This window comes from Barbus barbus (genome assembly GCF_936440315.1).
Source record: "Barbus barbus genome assembly, chromosome: 18".
NCBI classification, from domain to species: domain Eukaryota; kingdom Metazoa; phylum Chordata; class Actinopteri; order Cypriniformes; family Cyprinidae; genus Barbus; species Barbus barbus.
This window is the reverse complement of record NC_136746.1, coordinates 4,662,702-4,688,092: the sequence shown is the minus strand read 5'-3', so window position 1 is coordinate 4,688,092 and position 25,391 is coordinate 4,662,702. Positions and strand designations below refer to the sequence as shown.

At 36.5% G+C, this 25,391-nt stretch overlaps 2 protein-coding genes across 3 annotated transcripts in view; one reads left to right on the top strand and one right to left on the bottom strand.

Moving 5' to 3' along the window:
• LOC306884154 (microcephalin-like) overlaps positions 1 to 25,391 on the top strand; it is an 87,675-nt gene that overhangs the window by 45,966 nt on the left and 16,318 nt on the right. The window lies entirely within an intron of this gene.
• Positions 650 to 21,013, bottom strand: LOC306883925 (angiopoietin-2-like). Its single transcript, XM_079439451.1, has 9 exons — positions 19,108 to 21,013; positions 14,084 to 14,239; positions 10,702 to 10,823; positions 9,687 to 9,913; positions 9,110 to 9,234; positions 8,239 to 8,340; positions 4,567 to 4,733; positions 2,744 to 2,874; positions 650 to 1,368 (listed from the first exon to the last, which is right to left on the bottom strand). The coding sequence occupies exons 1-9, from the start codon at positions 19,378 to 19,380 to the stop codon at positions 1,208 to 1,210; spliced, it is 1,464 nt and encodes a 487-aa protein (XP_079295577.1). The 5' UTR covers positions 19,381 to 21,013; the 3' UTR covers positions 650 to 1,207.

Genomic DNA, 25,391 nt, shown 5'->3' with positions numbered 1-25,391 from the left:
ATGTAAACAAGTACATAAAGCTTGTGTTGAGCCTTTTTGACAGTAGGCATTATTTAAAATTGAGTAAAGAATCCCATCCTATCAGAAAAGTCTGTGAAAAAATTAGGCCTAATGTATTTTGTAAATATGAAGGAATTTTCTGTATTTGTTTTACTGTTATCTTAAATTACACATTGCAATTGAGTTGTTTTAGGGTTAAGGGAAATGTCTGTAAACTTAACGAATGAAGTCCTGGCAGAAAGTTACAGATGAGTGCTACCATGATGGATTCTAAATGCCAAATCGCACTACGCCGACAGAAGGCAACAGACATCATGTTTTGTCTGATCAGCATGTCACCCTGTCTGTGTCTATTGGTATTGGTCGGTGCTAGTTTTCAATGATTGAACATGTTTAATTGCCATTTTTGGGTCTTTGAAATGTCTATGAAGTGACATACTGTACTTGGTCGACTGTCACTGATGGTATGCGCTTATGTTAAAATACTCACCTCCAACCAGGTGAGTAAATTATGACCATTTTAATTTGGAACAACATGACGGTTTTCCATTTGGGTAAAATAAACCTTTAAGGAATGTTGTGGAGTCTGGTCATCTGTCAACAAATGCCCACAGTTAAGAAATCTACAAGAAGGTCAAAAGCACTAAACCATGTGTAAACAACGGCTTTATAGAGTAACAATTTGTAAGACAAATGTAAAGAATGTCCTCAGCATTATGCATTTAAATCACTCTTGTACCATGGTTACATTGAAAATATATAAATTTCTGTAAATAATTTGGTATTTACAATATATTAATTACAAATAAAATAAGCACATTAAGAAAATAATAGTTAATTCTACTTATCTATATAGATTTTAGAAATTCTGTGAAGCATCAAGGTAATTCCGTTTACAGCTGTGTCCCCTTTACAGCTGTTAGTCTTCAATTATTGTCTTCAATTAACAGCGGGTATTCATATTTCCATTTCAACAAAACTTGTCCATTGATGAAGCTCCATTTTAATATGTTGTAGGACATGTTTTTGTGTTCAATTGATTAGCTATTTAACACAGAAACAAAGCCGCCTTTGCTTTTTTCAAGTGCTTGATCTTCTTAAAAATAGTCATTTATCAGAGGTGCATGAAGGTCAAGCCACCAAAATTTTCCTTACAGGATAAGAAAAGCAGTGACATCAGTAGTTATTGTGCGTTAGAAGTAGAGGCTCAGAAGTTTGATGGTCTTATCATCATAGTGGTGGCCTTTAGTGAATATGCCGAACCTTTCCAGTAGTACCATTTGATACCATTGAACCTATTGGTGTTCTGCCCCTGCTGGTAGTATACGCCATTGAGATTAGATGGTCCACAGGCATCAAACCACCAACCTAAATGATACAACAAAAATACATTAGGACATGAAAACTAACTGGCAACTGTGTATTGTGACAACACAAAGCGTTGGCCGTAAACATACCCCAGGCTCACAAACAAGAGCTTTTGGACAGTTACGGAAACTCCACACACTGTATAAACTGTTTTCAGCATTTGAGGGGAAAAATATCAATGGTGATGGCAAACACATGAATTGAAGTGAAGACCACTTCATTCTTACCTTTTATAGTCTGAAACTTCCATTCTCGAGAACTTGATTGTATAGTTGGCAATATATATGTGGATACGCAGTAGGTCCACTTATAATGTAATCAAGAATTTTACATAAAAAAAAAATTCTATAAATAAAAATTAAACCTAAATAAATTAAATAATTTAGAAGCAATAGGCTATTTTCTGTTTTGACCCCCTCATCAGAACGCACCTTTTGAATAGATGTGACAGATTGTATTCAGAAGTAAATGCCCACTGCTATGATTGGCTAACAGTTGTTTAAGTTTGTCTGACAGACTTCATCCTTCCTAGCTGTGTTTTAGGTTAAAATGCATAAATACTCTAACTGTTAATACAGATCGTTTGATATGTACAAAGCAGTAGTGATCACGGAATTAAAAAAAATCACTCACACATGTAGGGTGCGACCTTGTATCCAATAATAGTCGGCACAGCATCGTCTTTTAGTTTCAATCTTTCTGAAAATACTGCCTCAAATTGAGCCTTGTTTATAAACAAATCCACAGTAAAATCAATTGAACAAAGAACCAAGTTCTTACCGAAGCGGTCTGGCACTTCATTAAAAATAAAGTTCATCAAATGAAGTTCATCATTTGGTTTCTGCATAGACCTGCATTTGCCACTCTTCTCATTTACCTACTACATCCGCGAGTCAGTGGACCGAGCTAAACGGGCAGTGATCTTCTTCAGTGGAGGCGGTGTTTATCCACACTTTTACATCATAAAGTGGCACATTCCAAAACCAGTCATTTTGGCAGATTGGCTTCGACATAAGCTGTTTTTAGACTAACAAGAAAGTTTTGAATTCTGAAACTTAAAGAATGTTTTATAGCACAATTAGCTCTTATATATCAAAAGATCAAGGACATCTCATTTCATGACCCCTTTAATGTCAGCATTCATGAGGGCTAAATTCCCAAATGAGCTGATTAATTCCTGGCTAATTTTGCTGGTAAGCCATGACCCATATATAAAATATATTCTATACAGATTTCTGGGGTAGTGCCCGAGTACCAAAGTAAAAAAAAAAAAAAGGAACTTGGACAGATCAGCACTCCAAATCCATTAGAATAAGACATTTTTGAAGCATATAATACAACAGTTATATATTATATGAAAGTACTCTGCTCTTACCTCCTGAAAGCATTTGTGAGCATTTGCAAACACATTTGTCGTTGTCTATGTCTTTTGTGCTGAAATCACTTCCTGGCTGTCCCATGCTACTGGTTTTCCCTGCTGTTCCACTGTAGCCGTTGAGGTGTATCCTATAGAATTGGAAATGCAGACGTATACAAATGTTATAAATATCAGTTGATTGTATTTTCTATCTACAATTTATGAATAATACCACACACCACAGCCAGCAACTATCTCTCTGCAGCTAAGCAGGGCTGAGCCTGGTCAGTACCTGGAAGGGAGACCTCCTGGGAAAACTAGGTTGCTGCTGGAAGAGGTGCTGGTGAGGCCAGCAGGGTGTGCTCACCCTGTGCTCTGTGTGGGTCCTAGCGCCCCAGTTTAGTGATGGGGACACTTATACTGTTAAAGTCACCATCTTTCGAATGAGACATCAGGACACAATCAAGGTGTTTGGGCAGTTCAGAAACAGTGCTTGCTGATATAGAGAATAACTCCTATAAATAATAAAATTAATGAAAAAATAAAGCATAATAGGGCCCCTTTAAAATATACAGGCCACAAATGCCATCCTGTAATACCTGATACGTTGTCACAGTACATTTTAAGGTAAATGTCTGGCAATCACAGGTGGTGTTTTTTTTTTCTTCCCCAGTATACCTTCTTTTGGCTAAATGTTAAAATAGCATAATTCTGGCAGAGATTTAGTTATCCCAAAATGCATTTTGATGATCTCAGAGAAAAAAAAAATATGGCTTAAGATGCAACAGAAATACTGGTTCTAGATATAATTCATCCAGTACTAAAATGTATTGATAGTTAATTTGATCTAATTAAAATGGACAGTTTTATCCGATATATTTATTAGCATATCGCATCATTAATTTTGCCACATGCTAATGCTAATGAAATAAAACCTCCCATGCAACTAAAAATGGTAGTTAGCCATTAGCTTGTTGAGGGGTCAGATGGTAAAAGTTGTTCAGGGGACCCTGAACAACATTTACCATCTGACCCGTGTTGTGTCATGTTTTTCATGTTACATAGGCCATGACTATTTCCAGATGGCAAAATATTTTCTTTGGATTTGTGACAGTTGTGCACCAGCCCTCCAGAGATTTTATTGCAGAATGAACGGCAAAGTTAACATGGGTGTGTACCAAATCAACAGCTTATTCGTAGTTTCCTGATGATTTATTTAAAATATGAGAACATACTGATAGCAGACTTTATAGAGATGAACCAAAATAATAAAAAAATTTAATAATAAATAAGGTTAATTAAATGAAAATATTATAAAATAGCCAGTATAGACACACCTATGACCACACATCAAATCTGTGAATATGAATATTAATATAGAATGTTGTGATGCTTGATGACCATAAAGAACTACTCTACAACTCTTAATACCAGCTTCTTCAGGTTTCTTTGTCACTCTTACATAGCAAAAAGCAGTCCTGCCTACTGATAGCCATGCAGATATTTAATGGTGGGGGGTGGTGATGGCGCAGTGGATAAGACACATGCCTTTGGTGTGAGAGACCCGGGTTCGAATCCACTGTGAGACACCAATGTGTCCCTGAGCAAGACACTTAACCCCTAGTTGCTCCAGAGGCGTGCGACCTCTGACATATATAGCAATTGTAAGTCGCTTTGGATAAAAGCGTCAGCTAAATAAATTAAATGTAAATGTAAATTTACTGTGATGTAAACGGTTTAGCATAATTCAGCCTCATACAGCCTATAGTCTAAAACACACACAAAACTCAAAATGAGTCACAAAACTCCCAGGTATAAAAAAGCACAGGCTAATTCTTCACCTGTAATTCTGCTTCTCTCCATCTAGTGAGAACTGCTCATATTTTGAAAAGGCCGTATTCCCCTCCCAGTCCATCAGATCTATCCTGAGCACATATTGTTTTTCTTCTGTCAACTTAGAGATGATTTCATTCCCCAACCAGTGTTCACCTGAGATATCTCCAAACCCCTGAAATGGAAAAACGTAAAGTCCATGTTTCATAGTAGTGTACATTAACATTTAGTCATTTATCAGACACATTTACAATGTGAAATTACGACGCAAATTACAAATGAGGACAATAGAAGCAATAAAAGAGCATAATATGTAAGTCTTGGTACGTCTAAGTCAGTACACGTAGTAAGGTTTTTGTATGTGTATATATGTACATACAAAATGTACACATACATATACGTGTATATGTATGTATGTATGTGTATATATATATATATATATATATATATATATATATATATATATATATACACACACACACACACACACACACACACACACACACACACACACACACACACACACACACACACACACACACACATATACACACACATATGCATATACATATATATATATATATATATATATATATATATATATATATACTAGGCAGCCCTAGTTCAAATACACAAAATTGTTGGAAAACCACAGAATTTGTGGGACCTTAAGGGTTTTTCTGAAGAACAGCAGGCAGTTTAACTGTTCAGGAATATATACAGTATATATATTTACATAATACAATTTTGTGTATTTGAACTAGGGCTGCCTAGAAAAGAGTTTTCTGGTCGACTAGTAGTCGTTCAATTGAAGCATTAGTCGACTAATCGCATGTTTATTAATAAACCATTTAAATCATAATAATGAGCCTTTAACTGCCAGTGCTTTCTTTGTTTTCGGTTTAAGAGATGAAGTCGAGGACATTGACTCGTCATCCGCAGTAGTGATGCGCCTTTATGCATGTTTCATACGGATTACATAATCTGAGAACATTTGTTTTCCATTTGAATTGGCTCATTTAAAAGTAGACATTTCACACTCTATACATATATTTTTCCGTGTCTGTAAGGCAAGTATACACAAAGTTTCGGAGTTTCGCGCTCAAGTTCACAGAGACCGAGATGGTAGAAAGCACATCCTGATTGCTTTCATTATTTTACAAAAGTGCAATATTGTGTTATTGTGAGTGCACACAAATAAACAGTCTTTACAGATTCAAAAGATGTATTACTTTTATCTATGAGCAAAAACTTTATAATATTTTAAGAGCAAGTGAGTGCACCAGTGCCTCCATCTGTCCTGCAGTGATCTCTACTGTTCAGCTTCCACACTCCGCACAGACACTTGAACAGCGCACATTTCTTTAGGTTAACATTAGGTTGAGCGGCCATGTAAAGTTGCTAATACTTGCATATTTATACCTTAATACTTTAATACCTTCCCGATGTTCTGTTACCACAAAGACCAGCCGCTAATAATCTGTCTGTCACAGCTGTGTGACTTCGCCAATGTGGATTTCTTTTTTTTTAATAAATAAAATTTTGTTCGGCCAGACCTCTTCTGGATGACTATTAGAGGGCAGCCCTAATTTGTACCCTTTCCAACAATGACTGTATGATTTTGAGATCCATTTTTGCAACTGAGGGACTCGTATGCAACTATTACTACAGAAGGGAAAATTATGCATTAAGAGCAGGGGTTGAAAACTCTTGAACAAAATGAAGATTTTTTTTTTCTTATTTCATTTTTCTTGTTTTGCCTAAATATCATATTTTTTCATTTAGTACTGTCCTTCAGAGGCTGCAGAAGATAGTTACATGTTTCCCAGAAGACTAAATTTAAATTTACCGTGATCTTCAAATTAAAAAAGTTTTTTTACACCGGCTCTTAATGAATAATTTTTTTATTTCTGAAGCATCAGTGATATACACTCCCCTCCAAAAGTATCGGGACAGTGAGGCCAGTTCCTTTATTTTTGCTGTAGATTGAAAACGTTTGGGTTTGACATCAAAAGATGAATATCAGACAAGTGATTTACATGCCGGCTTTTATTTCCAGGTATTTATATCTGGATCTGACACACAACTTGGATACACCTTTTGTTTGAACCCACCCATTTTTCATGTGAGCAAAAGTATTGGACCATGTGACTGACGTGTATTTTGTTTCCCAGGTGTGTCCTATCACAATGATTATTCGAACAATAATTAGCACTGAATGTCTACGCTCAGTTTCAGATTTGGGTTTTGAGTTAAGAGGTATAACCAACATGAAAACCAGTGAGCTATCTATGGGTGAAAAACAAGCAATTGTGAAGCTGAGAGAAGTAGGAAACTCAATCAGAGCCCTTGCACACACATTGGCCATAGTCATTTCAACCATTTGGAATGTCCTGAAGAAGAAAGAAGCCACTGGTGTACTAAGTAACAGACATCGAAAAGGTGGACCAAGGAAAACAACTGCAGTTGATGACAGAAACATTGTGAGAGCTGTCAGGAAAGACCCTAAAACAACTGTAAGTGAGATCAGCAACAACCTCCAGAGGGCAGGAGTGAAGGTATCACAATCTACTGTTCGCAGAAGACCTCATGATCACAAGTACAGAGGCTACACCAGAAGATTCAAACCACTCATTAGCAAGAAGAATAGGAAGGCCAGGCTGGAATTTGCCAAAAAGTAGAGATGAGCCTCAAAAATTCTGGGACAAAGTTTTATGGACTGATGAGACAAAGATTAATCTTTACCAAAGTGGCGGAAAGGCTAAAGTTTGGAGAAAGAAAGGGTCCGCTCATGATCCCAAACATACAAGCTCATTTGTGAAACAATGGAGGTAATGTCATTGCTTGGGCTTGCATGGCTTCTTCTGGGACGGGCTCATTAATCTTCAGTGATGATGTAACACATGATGGCAGCAGCAAAATTAACTTAGAAGTCTACAGAAACATTTTGTCTGCCAATTTAAAGAAAGATGCAGCCAAATTTATTGGGAGATCCTTCATCATGCAGCAAGATAATGACCCAAAACACACTGCCAAAACAACAAAGTCAACAACCCTATAGAGCATGCCTTTTACCTGCTTAAGAGGAGACTGAAGGGGGTAACCCCCCCAAAACCAACAACACCTGAAAGAGGCTGCGCTGAAAGTCTGGAAAAGCATCACAAAAGAAGAATGTAAAAGTTTGGTGATGTCAATGGATCACAGGCTTGATGCAGTTACTGAATATGCAGTTATTGAACAGGCTTGATGCAGTTAACTAAATATTAAGTCTTTTTCACTTTAATCTGTTAATTCTATCTGTTCCAATAATTTTGCTCACATGAAAAATGGGTGGGTTCAAACAAAAGGTGATATCTTCTAAGTTGTGTGTCAGATCCAGATGTAAATACCTGGAAATAAAACCCGGCATGTAAATCTCTTGTCTGATATTCATCTTTTGATGTCAAACCCAAATGTTTTCAGTCTACAGCAAAAATAAAGGAATTGGCCTCACTGTCCTGATACTTTTGGAGGGGAGTGAGTTGGGTAGGACATTCCACCAGCAGTTAAGGTAAAAGTCTATGAAAGTGATTTTATGCCTCTTTGGGATGGTACTATAATGTGCCGTTCACTTGCAGAATGCAAGCTTCTGGAGGGCACATAAGTCGAGGCAATTTAGGTGAACACCATTAAATCCCTACCAATGTGTAATTTTCCCACGTTTGATGAAAATCAACAAGGCCATTAAAGCGCTTCTGTATTACTGTCCATCCACCTCCATCTGTCTCCATGTCACAGTAGGCCTGGAAAAAGAAATGGTACATTTCTGTAAATTAAATCTTGCATGTCACTTCTGCATAAATTCTCGTGTCATGCATTTTTTTTCCCTGGATTTATCATAAATAAACATTTTTGGTCACTTTCTCAAAATACTGAAGTCTAAAAAGGAGGTAAAATTGCCTGACTTCAGTTGATTCAAAAGAACTGTTTCTTATGAAATGGCTGTCTGTGGGAATGTTTAGAACTTCAGCATAAGAGTCGCACTTAAAGGAATAGTTCACCCTAAACCACCTTGTTTAGTCACCCTTATGTCTTTCAAACCACATATTATTTTAATCCTTCCTTAAAACACAAAAGATATTAGGCAGATGTTCATACTTTAATACAAATAGAAAGAAAAATTACTTATGTAATATCTAATAGCATATTTTTTAATTGAACATTTGCTAATTTTCTTTCATTTTATTGTTGGGCTTTTCGCCTTTGAAAATACAGTGTAGACAGGTACGTAGGTGTTAGAGTGGTGGAATGGGATCAAGACATGACTTGGGTTGGACTTCAACCTGAGTCTTCAACAGCACACAGCTCATACAATACAAATGACTATCCACTTTTGTTGTATGGAAAATAGTGATTTTGATGTTCAGCCTTTTGTGTTTCACTGATTTAAAATATTAAAAGGTAGTACATGGTCAGAACAACACAGGGGTGAATAATGAGAAAATTTTCATTTGTAAATGTTAGGTTTGAATGTTACTGCATTTGCACTTGCGTTGAGGTGATGCAGGTTACCTTGAACTGCTGTTTTGTATCGGGTATGGTCAATGAGTAGACCCCGCTGTCCTTGTTCCCTACACCGAAGACTGCAGCACAGTCATTGTACTGATCTGGATTGTCCTGCATCATTGAATTGCTACCTGATGAAAGAAATGTTTTGTTGAGCCATACTAGATGGTAGGCTATGCCAGCAATTGCATTTAATTACATGGCTATATAATGTTTATACCGTATTTTTGACTCAATATCATTTTGGATTTTTGTCACAGTGCCCACATTTACTGTTTTATCACCGTATGGACCATAATTTCACAAGATTTCTGTGAAGTTTTAAGAATATACTTTCATGATCACTAGTGACTTAGTTTTTTACTAAAACTATTCCACTATGACTATGTATATTATATGTTTATTGTACTCCAGTGATGATGATGTTTTTATGTGTCTCTATCTGATTAACGGTTAAACTTTTTCCCCAAACATTTGAACAGCTGCTGGTGAGCTGGCATAATATTGTTTTGGGTGTTTATTTTGCCCCAGGTCCCATGTGCGATAACAGTTGAAATGCTGATGCAAGCGGATGGACACTTACCTACAGAGATTGTGTGGATTAGGTTGTTGACTGTATTTGTCAGTTCTTGCTGCTGCTGCTTCATTGCAGAGTTATCAGAGGAGGTGCGGAGCAGTTGTTGCTCCATCTCTTTCATTATGTTAGTCTGCTTTTCCACCAGCTTTTTGAGCTGTTCCTTCTCCTCTTTGAGGTTTTCTAGCTCAGTATTTCTCTTTCCTTCTATGTTCTCCACTCGCTTTTCCAGGACACTAACAGGAACCAAGAGAACAAGCTTTGAAAAACACTCCTCTACAGAGATCTAGTAAACTCTGAAAGGAGTCAGCAATGTGATGTAGAAAAGTAATTCATTACAATAATTCATTACATTTATATAGCGCTTTTCTAAGCACTCAAAGCGCTCTACATTGTGAGGGCGGTGTCTCCTCGTCCACCACCATTGTGCAGCATCCATCTGGATGATGCGACGGCAGCCATAGTGCACCAGAACACTCACCACACACCAGCTTATTGGTGGAGAAGAGACAGAGTGATGAAGCCAATCAGTGTATGGGGATGATTAGGAGGCCAAGATGGTCAGAGGCTAATGGGCAAATTTGACCAGGATGCCGAGGTCACACCTCTACTCTTTTTCGAAAGATGTCCTGGGATTTTTAATGACAACAGAGAGTCAGGACCTCGGTTTAACGTCTCATCCAAAGGATGGTGCTTTTTTGACAGTATAGTGTCCCCTTCAGTATACTGGGGCGTTAGGACCCACACAGACCACAGGGTGAGCACCCCCTGCTGGCCTCACTAACACCTCTTCCAGCAGCAACCTAGTTTTCCCAGGAGGTATCCCATCCAGGTACTGACCAGGCTCAGCCCTGCTTAGCTTCAGTGGGCAACCAGTCTTGGGCTGCAGGGTGATATGGCTGCCGGTTTAAAAGTGTCTGTGACTTGAACGGATCTTTACATACTTAAAGCTTAAAGCAAATTAAAGAGTTTGGAGAGGCAATGTGTGGTGGTGTTTTTAAGTAGTCCAATTAGTAATGTTTACCTGTTTTTTTCGTTCAGTTTGTTGATTTCATTTATCTGCTGTAGAATTTCTTTTTCCAGTTTGCTGGTTGAAATGGAGTTCTCAAGAAGCTGACGTTCAAGTCGAGTTGTTTGGTTAATAACCTAAAGATGAAAATCGACATTGTGTTTCCAACAGAAAGTATCTTAGATAAGACTCTACAAATCATGAGCATTTCCATATAACTTGCAGACATTGAATCACTCTCTTCTCTAAAGGTATTTTGTAGTTTTTCAGTGGCTGTGGTCTTCCACTGACTTTTTAACTGTAAAACCGTCTTCAGAACAATTTGGCAGTTCTCCACAACATTTTGTAGAGTATAACATTGTCTTTCCTCTTTTAGGTCTTTAAGAAGTGCACTTACACTTCTTTGAGACTTTTGAGCAACCTGTACTAAAAGCCTGGCTGTTCATTCAACTCTCATATTGTCTTCTTTTCCATTTTGCACTCATGAGGCCTCATTTTTAAAAAGTTGTGCAGAAACAATCCTAAATTTGATCTTTCGATTATCTCTCAAATATGTGTGCGTGTGATTCATAGAATGAATGTACATACACGTCTCTTTCAGATGTGAAATCTGTGAATCACAAATGACCTTGAACTTGTGCACAACTGAATAGTTCCAGCTCTCTGCCTTGTAAACGACTCCTAATCAATGTCATTAACATATAAAAGTTCACCAGTCATCGTCCTAATCCTTTCATTTAGAATAGCGAGCTGCAAGAACAGCTTACATTTTCAAAAACCTGCAGTACTCAAACAAGAAAAAAGTCTGCTCAGACCCTGATGTGACACTAAATACTTTTCCACGTCAAAGGCAGTTTTTACATATGTGCTTTGGCGTGGATTGAAGCGCATGCACACTCTAAGATAAAAAAAATATATATGCAGTGCCCTCCTAAAGTATTGGAACAGTAAAGACAAAATTGCTCTGTTGGCTGTGGAGTCAAGACATTTACAAATATGATTAAAAGATGAATATGAAACAAAACTACAGAATGTCACATCAAAATTAGAGCAAAAACAAAGAGCATGGAGAAAAGAATTTGGAAACCACCAGCAACCAACAACGACCTGATCGGCTGAGAAAACAACAGTAGTTGATGACAGACAAATCATGAAAGCTGTGAAAATGAACCCTAAAAGACGTGTCTGTAAAATCACCAGCAACTTCCAGAAAGCTGGGGTGATGCTCTGACAATCTACTGTCCTCAGGAGATTTTGACACAGAATTACAGATGCTACACAGCAAGATGCAAACCTCTTACCAGCACCAAAAATAGGAAGGCAAGATTAGAGTTTGCAAAAAAGCACAAAGGTGAGCCAGAAGAGTTTTGGAACTGTGTTTATGGACCGATGAGACAAAGATGAACCTTTATCTAAGTGATGGGAAAGCAAAAATGTGGAGATAAAAGGGAACTGCAAATGATCCCAAGCATACAGCCTCATCTGTAAAGCATGGTGGAGGTGGTGTCATGGCATGGGCATGCATGACTGTCTCTGGAACAGGCCCTTTCAACTTTAATGATGACTTAATGTATGATGACAGTAGCAGAATGAATTTGGAAGGGTACAAAACCATCTTGCCTACCAATATTCAAGAAAATGCCACCAGATTCATTGAGAAGTGCTTCATATTGCATCAGGACAATGACCCAAAACACCCTGCCAGTTCAGTCAAGGAATTTATAAGGGCAAAGAAATGGAAAGTCTTAGGTTTCCCAAGTCACTCTCCAGATTTAAATCCGATTGAACATGAATTTCACCAGCTGAAGAGGAGAGTAAAGGCAGAAACTCCCCAAAACAAGCAACAATTGGAATTGGCTGCATTAAAGGCTGGGAAAAGTATTTCAAAGGATGAGACCAAGAGTCTGGTGATGTCTATGGGTCACAGACTCACTGCTGTGATTGTGCGCAAGGGATATGCAACTAAATAATAGCTTTTAATCTTTTATATCTGCCTTATGATCAACTGTCCCAATACTTATGCTCACATCAATGAGTGGGATGAACTCTAAAAGTGCTGTTCTTTTTATTTGGTAAAATGTGTGTTGAAACGGCTAATTATAAAATGTGACATTCTGTAGTTTTGTCTCATATTCATCTTTTAATCATATTTGCAAATGTCTTGACTCCACAGCCAACAGAGCAATTTTGTCTTTACAAAATAAAGCCCTATATATATATATATATATATATATATATATATATATATATATATATATATATATATATATATATATATATATATATATATACAGTGCCCTCCAATACTTATGGAGGGCACTGTATATATATAGAGAGAGAGAGAGAGAGAGAGAGCGAGAGCGAGAGAGAGAGCCTGTATGACTTAGTTTTAGAAAAAGTGTTTTGACCAGAGTACCTGTAAACCATACTTTAGTAAAGGTACATACCTTACAGCGTAAACAGTGTGGAGAGCCAATCATGTTTTTCTAAAATCTAAATAAAACCGAATACCTCAAAATTCCAATAAATCAAAGTCGATACAACAGCCTTAAACGTCTACAAACACTTAAGTCTCAGCTAAGCTCAAGTACCCAAAAAGGGCGCAAGTCAACCAATATCCATTAAAAGGTCTCAGCCATGTCCTCATCTCATATATAAAACACTTTAAATTCACGACTACCTGCTAATGCATTCACATTAAGTAGCCTTGTTGGCAAGTGTGGGTGACTAAGGGCAAAACACACAAGATGTAGTACTGTCAAATTGTCCTATAGATGGCGATATTATTTCTTTTGTAACATAAAAGGTTAGATGCCATGCAAAATGTGACATCATAAATGAATCGGCATAAAGAGTACATATACTTATTTAAAAAATGTAGTCAAGTAGAGAAAAGTTAATATCATTGATACTCAGAAAAATTACAAAGTAGCGAAAAAGGTAATTATGTAAAGAAACCTCTGGTTTTGACCATCTACTGTATATCCAGCCATATATACAACCATAGCCACATATTTTATTGATTTATTTTTTCTATAAAATCAGAAATCTCTATTTTTATTGATATTCTTGATTAGATAATATATAATGTAATATATTGATAATATTGAATTCTATTACTGACTGTTCACTTGTCTTTAATAATGTCTGAACTTTATATTAGGTTGGCTAATATTAGTTTTGCTGCTGTATCGAAATTGGAATTGAGAATTGTAAAAATTACCTAGTTACCTAGATTTGTACAAAAAGAACCCATGTGATGTAGCCTGCAAACAGGGCAAGTAAAATTCCAAACAACTGGCCAAACCAGGCCAATAGAAAAAAATCTGTTGAATCCAGTTAGTTATTGAAACTGACTCCATGCCTGCTGAATTAGACAGTGAAGTAACAACCTCACCTGTGCCTCAACAGTAGTGATTTTTCGGGTTTGCTCTGCTGTCTGACTCAGGAGGCTGGTCCCAATCTTGATCATGGTCACTGTGTGGTTTTGCACCACATTATTTTGAATTTGGGCCATGTCTTGTTTGAGGTTCTCCTGGATGTAGTTCTCCAGCTGTGGATGAAATCAGATTATTTGATTTGAAAATCAAAAAGTCAATGATCTGAAAGTCTGAAGTCAATGATACCACTATCTGCATCTTTGTTTTCCTATATAATACCACTATCTGCTTCTCTTCGTGTATATTATTCTGAGAGAGGGATGCTCTGCTGCTGTTTTTAGATGCTGAATGTAGCTTTTGCAGATGCGCCTGCAATTTTTAGATAAGACCCCAGAAAATACAGCCTCAACCTCTGAATTACAGAAACGCATACCCTGAAAAATTCAGCTGTCATAAAGCGTTTAATAATCCAGGAAAGTTGTTTATAGAAAATAACTTTTTGTAAATTAGGCTTTCCTGAACTTGTATTGATGAAGGGATAGCACAATATGACAATTCTGCCTCTGTTAGCAGATGTGGAGCAAGCAGATTGTTTGTTAAGGTATTCAACATACAGTTGTGGTCAGAATTATTGGAACCCTTGGTAAATATGATCAAAGAAGACTGTGAAAATTAACCTGCTTTGTTAATCCTTTTGATCTTTTATTTAAAAAAATCACAAAAAGCTAACCTTTCATTGGATAATAAGAATTTAAAATGGGGGGAAATATCATTATGAAATAAATGTTTTTCTCTGATACACATTGGTCACAATTAACGGCACCTTTTTATTCAATACTTTTTGAAAGCTCCATTTGTCAGTTTAACAGCTCTAAGTCTTCTCCTATAATGCCTGATGAGGTTAGAGAACACCTGACAAGAGATCAGAGACCATTCCTTCATCCAGAATCACTCCAGATCCTTTAGATTCACAGCTCCATGACGGTGCTTCTTCTCTTCAGTTCACCTCACTCATTTTCTACAGGGTTCAGGTCAGAGGACTGGAATGGCCAGCAAAAGCTTGGTTTTGTGCTCAGTGACCCATTTTTGTGTTGTTTTTGAGGTTTGTTTGGATTATTGTACGGTTGGAAGATCCAAACATGGCCCATTATAAGATTTCTAATAGAATCAGTCACTTATTGATTTTTTATCTGTTGGTATTTGATAGAATCCATGATGCCATGTGTCTGAACAAGATGTCCAGGACCTCCAGCAGAAATATAGGCCCACAACATCACAAATACAGCAGTATATTTCATTGTACACATGGGGTACTTTTTATCCCTGTGTTCACCAAACCCATCTTGAGTGTTTGCTGCTAAAAAGCTAATTTTTTAGTTTCATCTGACCATAGAAGCCAGTCCCATTTGAAGTGCCAGTCCTGTCTGATAACTGAATATGCTGGAGTTTGTTTTTGGATGAGCTAGGAGAATTTTTCTTGAAATCCTCCCAAACAACATGTGGTGATGTAGGGGCTGTTTGACAATTTTTTTTTTAAGGTTTTCTGACCCCGAGACTCAACTATTTTCTGCAATTCTCCAGCTGTGATCCTTGAAGAGTCTTTAGCCACTCAAACTCTCCTTCTCACCGTGCATTAGGACGATATAGACACACGTCCTCTTCCAGGCAGTTTCATTACATTTTCTGTTGATTGGAAATTCCTAATTATTGCCCTGATGGTGGAAATGGGGATTTTTTTTTTTTTTTTTTTTTCACTGCTCTAGCTCTTTTCTTAAAGCCACTTCACTAATTTGTGAAGCTCAATTATCTTTTGCTGCACATCAGAAATATATTCTTTGTTTTTTCTCATTGTGATGGATGATTAAGGGAATTTGGGCTTTGTTTTCCCTCCTATTTATATTTCTGTGAAACAGGAAGCCATGGCTGGATAATTTCATGTTCATAATCACCCTAGAGTGCTCAAAATTGTGAATATGAATGGGAGTATACTTCAGAGATATTTTACTCTTAAGAATTTCTAGGGGTGCCAATAATTGTGTCCAACGTGTGTTTGAGAAAAACATTTATTTCATAATGATATTTCCCCCCCATTTTAAATTCTTATTATCCAATGAAAGGTTAGCTTTTTGTGAATTTTTTAAATAAAAGATCAAAAGGATTAAAAAAAGCAGGTTAATTTTCACAGTCTTCTTTGATCATATTTACCAAGGGTTCCAATAATTCTGACCACAACTGTAATGTCACTGTAGACACAGGTCATAATGTCATTTTTAAAAAATGGCTACTGGAAAATTTCAGTTTTTTTAACCTTTGTTCTGAAATGTACATTTTGTTAAGTTGACACTCCATGAAAGAATCTCAAACTCAGCAGTGTTGAGTGCAAATCCTTATATGTTGTCTTTCCTGTATCGAGTTCCTGAAATGAGCCAACACTCAAACAAACAGGATGGAAATGAGTTACAAGTTTCGTCTTCAATGCAAACATTTCTAGAATGCTGAGAGGAAAAGACAATTGCAGTGGCCTTGCCATTGTTTGTTTGTTTGCTAAGTATGAAAGACCAATTATTACTGCACTTTAGCATGAATATTTTTGAATTTGTGCACAACTACTGTAATCAGGTTAATTTTGTTTGCCTTCCTATTTTGATTCCACCAAGCCTTTTTCTGGAGCCACTTCACATGAAGGGTGTCATGACGTATAATCGGAAATGCAAGCTGATCTAATCAGTTGTTTACTCCTGCTCCAAAGGATTCAACTTGGCGGCTTGTTTTTTCTGCCTATTTACATGAGTGTGACCACATACTTGCACATTGTTTTGCTGGCACATATGAATAGCGCCTTGGCCACTTCTTAATCAGATATCCCAATAATGTGAGACTCTTATAGTACAGTTCTTGGGAGCCAAAAGAGGGGGAAGCGATTTTCTCTGACCTTAGTTTAAGGTCTTAGAATGGTCTGCTAAGAGGAAGAGCCCTTCTGCTGCCATACCAAAATATTGGTTCTTTTGCTTCAAAGAGGATGCAAGAGTTCACTTTTTGCCCTGCAGTTTCTAAAATGGAAAATCATGTGTTTTTGTTTTTTTTAGTAGTTTAATGTGCATTAAAACAATTTCAGATTACACTTGACACTTTTACACTGTACTCAATCATCTCAACATTTCATACTTTTAATTTAATAGGTGGTTAGCACCGTTTTTACCTAGAGTTATGCAACCCTGGTCTACAGCATCAACGTTGTCAGGTGTGAAATGAGACGGTGTTAGAATGTTACAGCTAGATGCTGTAAAAAAAACAACCAAAAAAAAAACATATCAGAAATTAAACACGGTGTGCCTTATATTCTACATTGTCAACCAGCTATGTTTAATGGTTGGCTACTACTATTAAATATGAAATATGATGCAATATGAAGCACATTTTTTTTTTTCAGTAGAATGCAGTTAGAATGCCTATTTTATATATTTAAGCAATAATATCACACAAGCAAGCATGCTTTTTTTTTTTTTTTACCAATTATCAGCACTATTGCAAATGTGATATTGACAAGTGTCGTTTTTTTAAATGATGATTTCATATTTCAATATTCAAACAAATAATAATATATAATATAATAATAAAATTAAAAAAAAATATTTAAAATATTATAAAAGATGATGCATACATCTAATAAGGTATAATGAAAAAGGCACTGCTGTGAGCTAATCACCACAAGGAATGTTACTGTCCAAGACCGGCCTAACCCAGTAAAAGTACCAGCCCAAAAATACACTCTGGAAAATATTGTGAAATTATCATTAGTGACTAAAAAAATTAAATAAATAAAACATCCAGAAAATACAGATATATATTTTTGTCAATGTTGCACACCACTCTATAAATAAAAATGTATCAGTTAGAACAAGAGTCCAGGCTGCGTAATAACAGCATTCTTGCACCTGTTTTGGCAAAGATCAATGAGAAGAAGTGCTTTTTGGTTTTCAGCTGCAAGAAGTATTTTGCTCATCCACAGAATCAGACACTGCTGTTCACCACGAGTAAACTGCTCCAGAGTTGGTTTTCAATCAGGCTGAGACCACCTTGTTCAGACCATCTTAGACTGATTCTTTTTGTGCACATAAGAGCATGATTTCAGTGTTGCCAATAATGAATAGAACTACAGGAAATGTGCCAGGTTCTGAAAAAAATGCTCCAATTCAAAACTAAGGGCGTCACATCTGGCTCTTTTAAAGCAGGAACAAACAATTATAACTTTGGTGCAGGTCAGCTCAGTTTAGAGCACAGGTCTTTTGCAGGCTGAAAGTCAGTGCTTATGCAATTTAGCTTTTGGAATTTGGAAAAATTAAGCTTTGTTCAGATCATATATTAAGCAATGACATTTATTCATTTAAATCCAAGCATTTAATGTTGTTTCCTGATTTTTAGCTGCTTCATTAAAGTGATTAAAATGCTCCATTGTGAGAAGAACACACTGAAGTTATAAAGTTGTTTGGCTTTAAGTCTTGGTTTGGGTGGTTGGTGTGAATTTGATTCTAACACCCTCTCCCCTCCTTCCAGAGGTCTCTTTTTACATTACATTTGGGTCTGAACTTGAGTGCCACAACGAGTACGATCGGAAGCTTACCACCGAAAATTTACATGCACAGATCAGCACTTGCATTTATCTACCATTGCAAGAGATGAAAGAGAGTGATTAGAAATTCATTGTTTTTAGTAAGTGGTAGCATGCAAAGATACAAATTATATACATCATCAGTAATGATTTGCAAGTTAGGACAGTTGCATTCATACCAACTCAAACTTTATTGCAGTACATGTGAACTGTTCTTCTGACCACCTTTTTAAGCAGACTCGGGTGCAATTCACATATATTTAGAAAACTGCTTTCAAAGCAATAAAAAATATAAAAATAAAAAAACCTAACTCTGACATAAAACTGCACTAAATCGTGCACTAAAAGTCTGAAGGTGTCCTAAAATATTATTAATCTACATTTGAAAAGCATATACTTTCTCTGCAGTGATATACAAGAGAAATGTTTTACCTTCTGCAGCCATTGTGTGTTGTTCTCCATGATGGTTTCTAGTTGTTCCAGTCTTTGGATTGAGCTGTCATAGTCAGCCAGATCATCTCGTTGCACTTGGTTGGTGGTCGAAGGGCCTCCGCAGTCCTGTGGTTCTGGCAGCAGAAAGGTGTAGGTGCATGGCCCATTCTGGATCTGGTACTGCTTCTTTCCTGTTGTATCTGAATTGGCCGTAAATGCTTCCCCAACACTAAGGCAATAACTTAGTAGCAATAGTATCCCAGCATTCAGCATGTTTGTTCTGAAACTTATCTAAAAAATATCTTCCTTTTTCCCTTATGTAGAGGTCTGGATGTTGCAAGAATAAAGCCACTGAGTCTCAGTGTCTACATTCAGTTGATTCTTCTTTTCCAGGATTGTGCTCCCACTGTGTGTGAGCTTTGTTTATATGTCATCAAGAGTAGGAGGAGGAGACAGTGTCACAGAAGCACTAATAGAGTATCACTTGCTCCCAGGCTGCTTGTTCTCATCCCTCATCAGTCTAACAGGCTGTTTTCTTAACAGTCCTCTGTGAAAGGACTGAGACTCCTCCCATGATCCGTGGCCCCTGTTTGAAAAGAACTGCTTGGATAGAGGAGCATAAAGAACTCTGCAGCCAGACAGGATCTCTAATTAAACTCTTCCTGCTGGATGCTCCTTCTCGCCTGTATCTGCTCAAATGAAAGCCAAGACAGTGGGTCCCGCCAGGGGGAGAGAACGAGAACACAGTGGTTGTATTTATTTTTTTCTTAGAGGGCTGCTACAGAAAAAAATGCAACTCAGGATGCAGCTGTATAATTCAAGTAATGCGACTTCAGCAGTGTCCAAGTCACACCATATGACCACATGTCCAGATGTGTGTATTGCTGTGCTTTTGTCCTTCTACGTTCTCTTTTTCAAAGCTCTTGTCCCCCTGAATGTTTAAAGAGAGATGAAGAGGGGCTCTTTCAGTTGTCACTATCATTCTAGACCATAATTTCCTGCCCTAGATCTTGAGTACAGTGGGGTCCAAAAGTCTGAGAGTTTCGTCATTGAAAACTGGAAATTAGGTTTTTGGTTTTTGAAAAATATAAAACGAAGACAGGTAAAACTTCCTCAGAAATTTTGTCATTTTAAAATTGTTAGTTTTTCAGGTTAACTTGTTACTCAGATTATGTTGTTAATATGATTTGTAATGAAACCTTTTGTATTAATTGTCTGCATTGCTTTGTAAAAGGTGTTAAACTAATGACTTATGGATAATTAAAAGATGTGTAAGGTTTTCAAAATAACAGTCAGCCTATATTAAATTTAAATTGAAGTCTGATTCTGCATTAGTATTGGAAATGTAAAAATAGAATACTATTAGGCCAGTTTGTCATAGCATTTCCTCATTTCAGATGATCACAGTATATTGGCCTGAAAAGATGACATGGAGGAAGGGGAAAGCAGGTGTTGAGAGAGGAAATAATTCCGCTCAGAGGATGTTTTGTCTTTTAGCCCCTTGGGTGTCTCCTGCTTGGATATCAAGTTCTTGTCATCACTTCCATTAACACCTGAGAGAACATTGCTTTATGATGACGATCAAAGCATCTTTTCGGTCTAGAGTGCGTCACAGTTATCACTGGAAATGTACCCAAACAATTGTTTTTATTTTTTATTATTCCACTTTTGACAAATCAGTGTATCAAATGTTAAACTTGTGTACTATTTAAAGGGGTCATATCATAACGAATTAAATGTTATTCACTGTTTATTATTTTAAGTTTTAAAGCTTGCGTATGGTTTACTTTAACATGTAAACCCTGTTCTTGGAGGTGCACCAACAGTACACATTTTCAAACATTATCAAACACATCTCCAGAAACAGGGTTGGGAGACACATTTCCAAAACTTAAAACGTCCTCCTCGGTCCAAAAAAAAAAAAAAAAGGCCACCTATTCAGTGTTCAGAAGCATCTGGTGCTTTTTCATGGCAAGGTAATCCAGAAGAGCTGAGAGGAAAATTAATTGTTGTTGTTTGTTTGTTTTTGTTTTGTTTTTGTTTTTTTTATTAAATACTTCATAGGTCAGTATGATTATGCTTTCATTTGTCAGTAACACGCTGCCACATTTTCCCCACAAAATCAGAGCAGAAAAATGCAAAGGAAGGCCTGTCGTCGCTCAGGTGCAGGGGCTGAATCATATCTCGGCATTACATTGTGTGGGAGGGCTCCTGTTTGTGTTGTTCATTTAATGTCATAAGGAAGTTGCCGGAGGAAGGAAATGACACAATGTCCTTATTTTTCTTAAACAGAGTTTACAGCATGCAAAAGCTCTGTCCCTTTTATTCTGATGAGAAGATTTGTCATTCACAGTTTTGGGATGGTTTTATTTCTTTGTTTTACACTAGAGACCTGCTCACATTGTGAAAACACATTTAATTAAAACATTAGTATGGAAACTGTTTAACCCTTTAAAGCATGAATGAAATTTTTTTTTTTTTTAAGTTGCTTTCCTTTTTTTTTTTTTTTTATCTAATTTCAGGAGGGTTAAACATCTGTCCAGTGGTAGATATTCCAGAAGTAATTTATCACCCATTTATTCATTTTTAAAGTATAACGTTGTATGTTGTCATAAATAAAACAGCACAGTGGTCCTGACACAATTGCTGTATAGTTTACATCAGTCAGTATAAACTCAGTAAAAGAACACAGAATGGTCACAAAAGTGCCTATTGTGTGTGCATCCTTCTGAATTATAGAATGCCAAAAGGAACATAAGTTAGTTACAGAATAGTTTTTATTTAATTTTATTTTATAGGTTCAGAAGAAAGTAATGATAGATGATTGATTGATTAGCCTTATGAACCATTGATGAAATGGCCATTATATCAACAGATATCTCTATAAAGATTTTTAGAGACTAAACAATAATCAATTTGTGAAAGTCTAGGTGAATCTTCATTGCTCCATGTGTATACTCTATCATTTATATTTGTATTCCTCCATATATCTATGAGTTTATCGACTTGTCAGAATTACAGAGTCAGCATGGACGTGAGTGACACTCACTTTGTTTTCCAGTTTCATTTTTAGTTAAATTCATTTCAAAGTTTGAAATCAAATGCCTTTTTACCATGTGTAAATGCTGTAAAGCATTGTATTAATGTAAAAACGTTAATGCAATGAAAATTACCTCATAGCACCATCTAGCTTTCAAGCTGTTTGTAAGTTAAATTAAGTTAGATAAACAGACTGAGAACTTCATCTTATTAGATAAAAAGTTACGGACAAAGCTGTCTAAGAATATTCTGCAGTTGGAGAAAAATATATATATGTATATATGTAATTGTGTGTGTGTGTGTGTATATATATATATATATATATATATATATATATATATATATATATATATATATATATATATATATATATATATATATAACCAAAATATCACAGTAATATTGCAACTCTTAGACTGATGATACACGAAGCAACTTTTTGAGCAATATTGCTGGGAAACTTTGGTTAATGTTGGCATCAACGAGTTGACATACTGCGGTGCCTCTGGTAATTCCCACCCCTATTATTGATGTAACATTATTCTTGAAATCCTGCATTCCCTCAATTCAGAACTTTTTACCTCCACTCCTGTTTACAAACCTTCAACTTAGAGGTCTTCAGTACTCAAAACTTTAAAAAAAAACAAGGTTTCAACATATTCCTCTGTATTTAAGCCAGTTGTGACACTTGAAATCGTGCATCAGGCATATTTGTGAAACGGGGACAAGCAGATTGTCCCTTGCAACTGACCCATATTAGTCATGGAGCACACTGCAGAGTTTCTCGCCAGATTACATTTAACAGTGATGTGAATGTGCGCTGTGCCAGCAATATATCTGTTATCATGCACTATTTAGAGTATTTGGACACAGAGAATAGCCTGCCCAGATTGAATCCCAAGGAGCTCAAACAGGGCACAGGAGATGTCATTATCTGAGTTCTGTGATCTGTGATGTATTACACAATTCACAAGACTTTTGTCGTGTATCTATACGGTACCCAGAACAATGAAGCTGAAGATCATTCATGCACAGGAGCAGGCTCTGTCAGTAATAAAATAAGAACAAATGAGCAAATTACAAGCAATAGCACAAAAAAAACGCTATAGAATATAGACACAAGTGAAATAAAGAGTGCATTAAGTTTTCAGGTAGGTCCAATAGTAGTAATCAGGTACTGAAATTAACCAAAGACATAGCTCAACACGACTGAGTGTGCTGATTTTCCAAGGACCAGACTGGTAGGCATTACACAAACAAAAACGGTAGTGCTGGTAAAGAAAGGAAGAAAATGGATAGTCAAGTCACCTTTATTTATATAGTGCTTTATACAATACAAATTGTCAAAGCAGCTTTACAGTGTTAAACAGGAAAATGCTGTGTCAATAATTCAAGAATACGATAGTAAACACTCAATTTTCCAGTTAAAGTCAGTTAATCATTGTACAGCAAATGTTTGAAATATTAAAATGTTTGTTGTCCTAAAATGTATTAATTACATCAGGTCCGGGCCTTTTTTAGAAAATATAGAGTCAACATATGATGTACAGCAGGGGAAATGTTCTAAAAAGATGTTTTGAGTTAAGAACAGAGATGAAGAGATTCATGGAAGATGGCAGAATGGATGTTCTGAATCTGATGATTCTAAATGGATCATGGATCTTGCATTTCTAGCGGACATATAGAAGGCGCTAAACATTCTTAACCTGAAGCTCCAGAGCCCTGGTCAGCTCATCACAGTTTGGTAACCCTTGGTTCTTAATACTGTGTGCGGTTACCTGGATGATCTGCGATCTCTGTTTTGTGATGGTTGTTCATGAGTCCCTTGTTTGTTCTGAACAGTTAAACTGAGCACTGTTCTTCAGAAAAATCCTCCATGTCCTGCAGATTTATCAGTTTCCAGCATCTTTTGCATATTTGAACCCTGTGCAGTGACAGTGCAGTGACTGTATGATTTTGAGATCCATCTTTTCACACCGAGGACAATTGAGTGACTCAAACACAACTATTAAAAAAGGTTCAAACATTCACAGATGCTCCAGAAGGAAACACGATGCATTAAGATCCGGTGATGGAAACTTTTTGAATTTGAAGAGAAAGGTAAATTGTATTTAATTTGTCTTCCAGGAAACATGCAAGTATCTTCTGTTGCTTCCGAAGGGCAGTACTAAATGGAAAAAAAAATTACATTTCAACAAGATAAGAAAAATTTTGACATTTTCACCCCCCGGCTCTTAATGCATTGTGTTTCCTTCTGGAGCATCAGTGAATGTTTGACCCTTTTTTAATAGTTGTGTTTGAGTCCCTCAGTTGTTGTTCTTGTGGACTATATGTAAGCATCTTTTATGAAAAAAAAAAATAATTATATATATATATATATATATATATATATATATATATATATATATATATATATATATATAAATATCTTACTCGGGATGGTACTAAATAAAAAATAACATGCATTTTGTATGATCTCTCTTATTTTGTTAATTATTCACATTTTCACAGATTCTACAAGGGGTTCCCAAACTTTCGCCACTGTAACTGATCAGAGGCTTATATAAATGCTGCAAAAAACCTAGAAATCTTATTAAAGATGCAACAGTACGTTCTTCCGTGCAGAGTGCACATAGTACATCTGTAAAGTACAGTGAGCTGGAAAAGCATATTCATATTGTTCCATGTAATAGTGAATTGCAGCAAGCATTTGAGGGAAGCTTTGATGATATTAACTCAATGAGAGCAAAATAAAACTGTCTGAATCTGAAGACATTGTTGTGTTGTCTGTCTTCCCTCTTCCCCTCCACTCCTCACAGCACCATGCCCAGTCATGCAGCATTTTTCAAAACTGTATTGAGAACTAACCGGTTCTGAAAAGCGGAGTTTCATGACCCTTAAAGGGTTGTTAATTTACTCACCCTCAGGCCATCCAAGATGTAGGTGACTTTTTCTGAAGTAGAAGAGTCAAGAAGCTTTTTAGCTGGTCCTTGGTGATTCATAAAATGCAAGTCAACAGCTACCGTCTCTTTGAGGGCCCTGACACCCCAAAAAAAGGCGACAAAAGCCACCTGTGGCATCACCTGCAACCGCTGCATCTGGTCTAAAAAGGTGTGCTTGAACACACTGCAAAGCCTACGGTCAGTTAACCCATCATGTGCTAATTAATTAAAGATCAAGTTGTTATTAAAGAGAATATAAAACTATCATTGTGTTAAATTAGAAAAGCACTGAATATACATTAG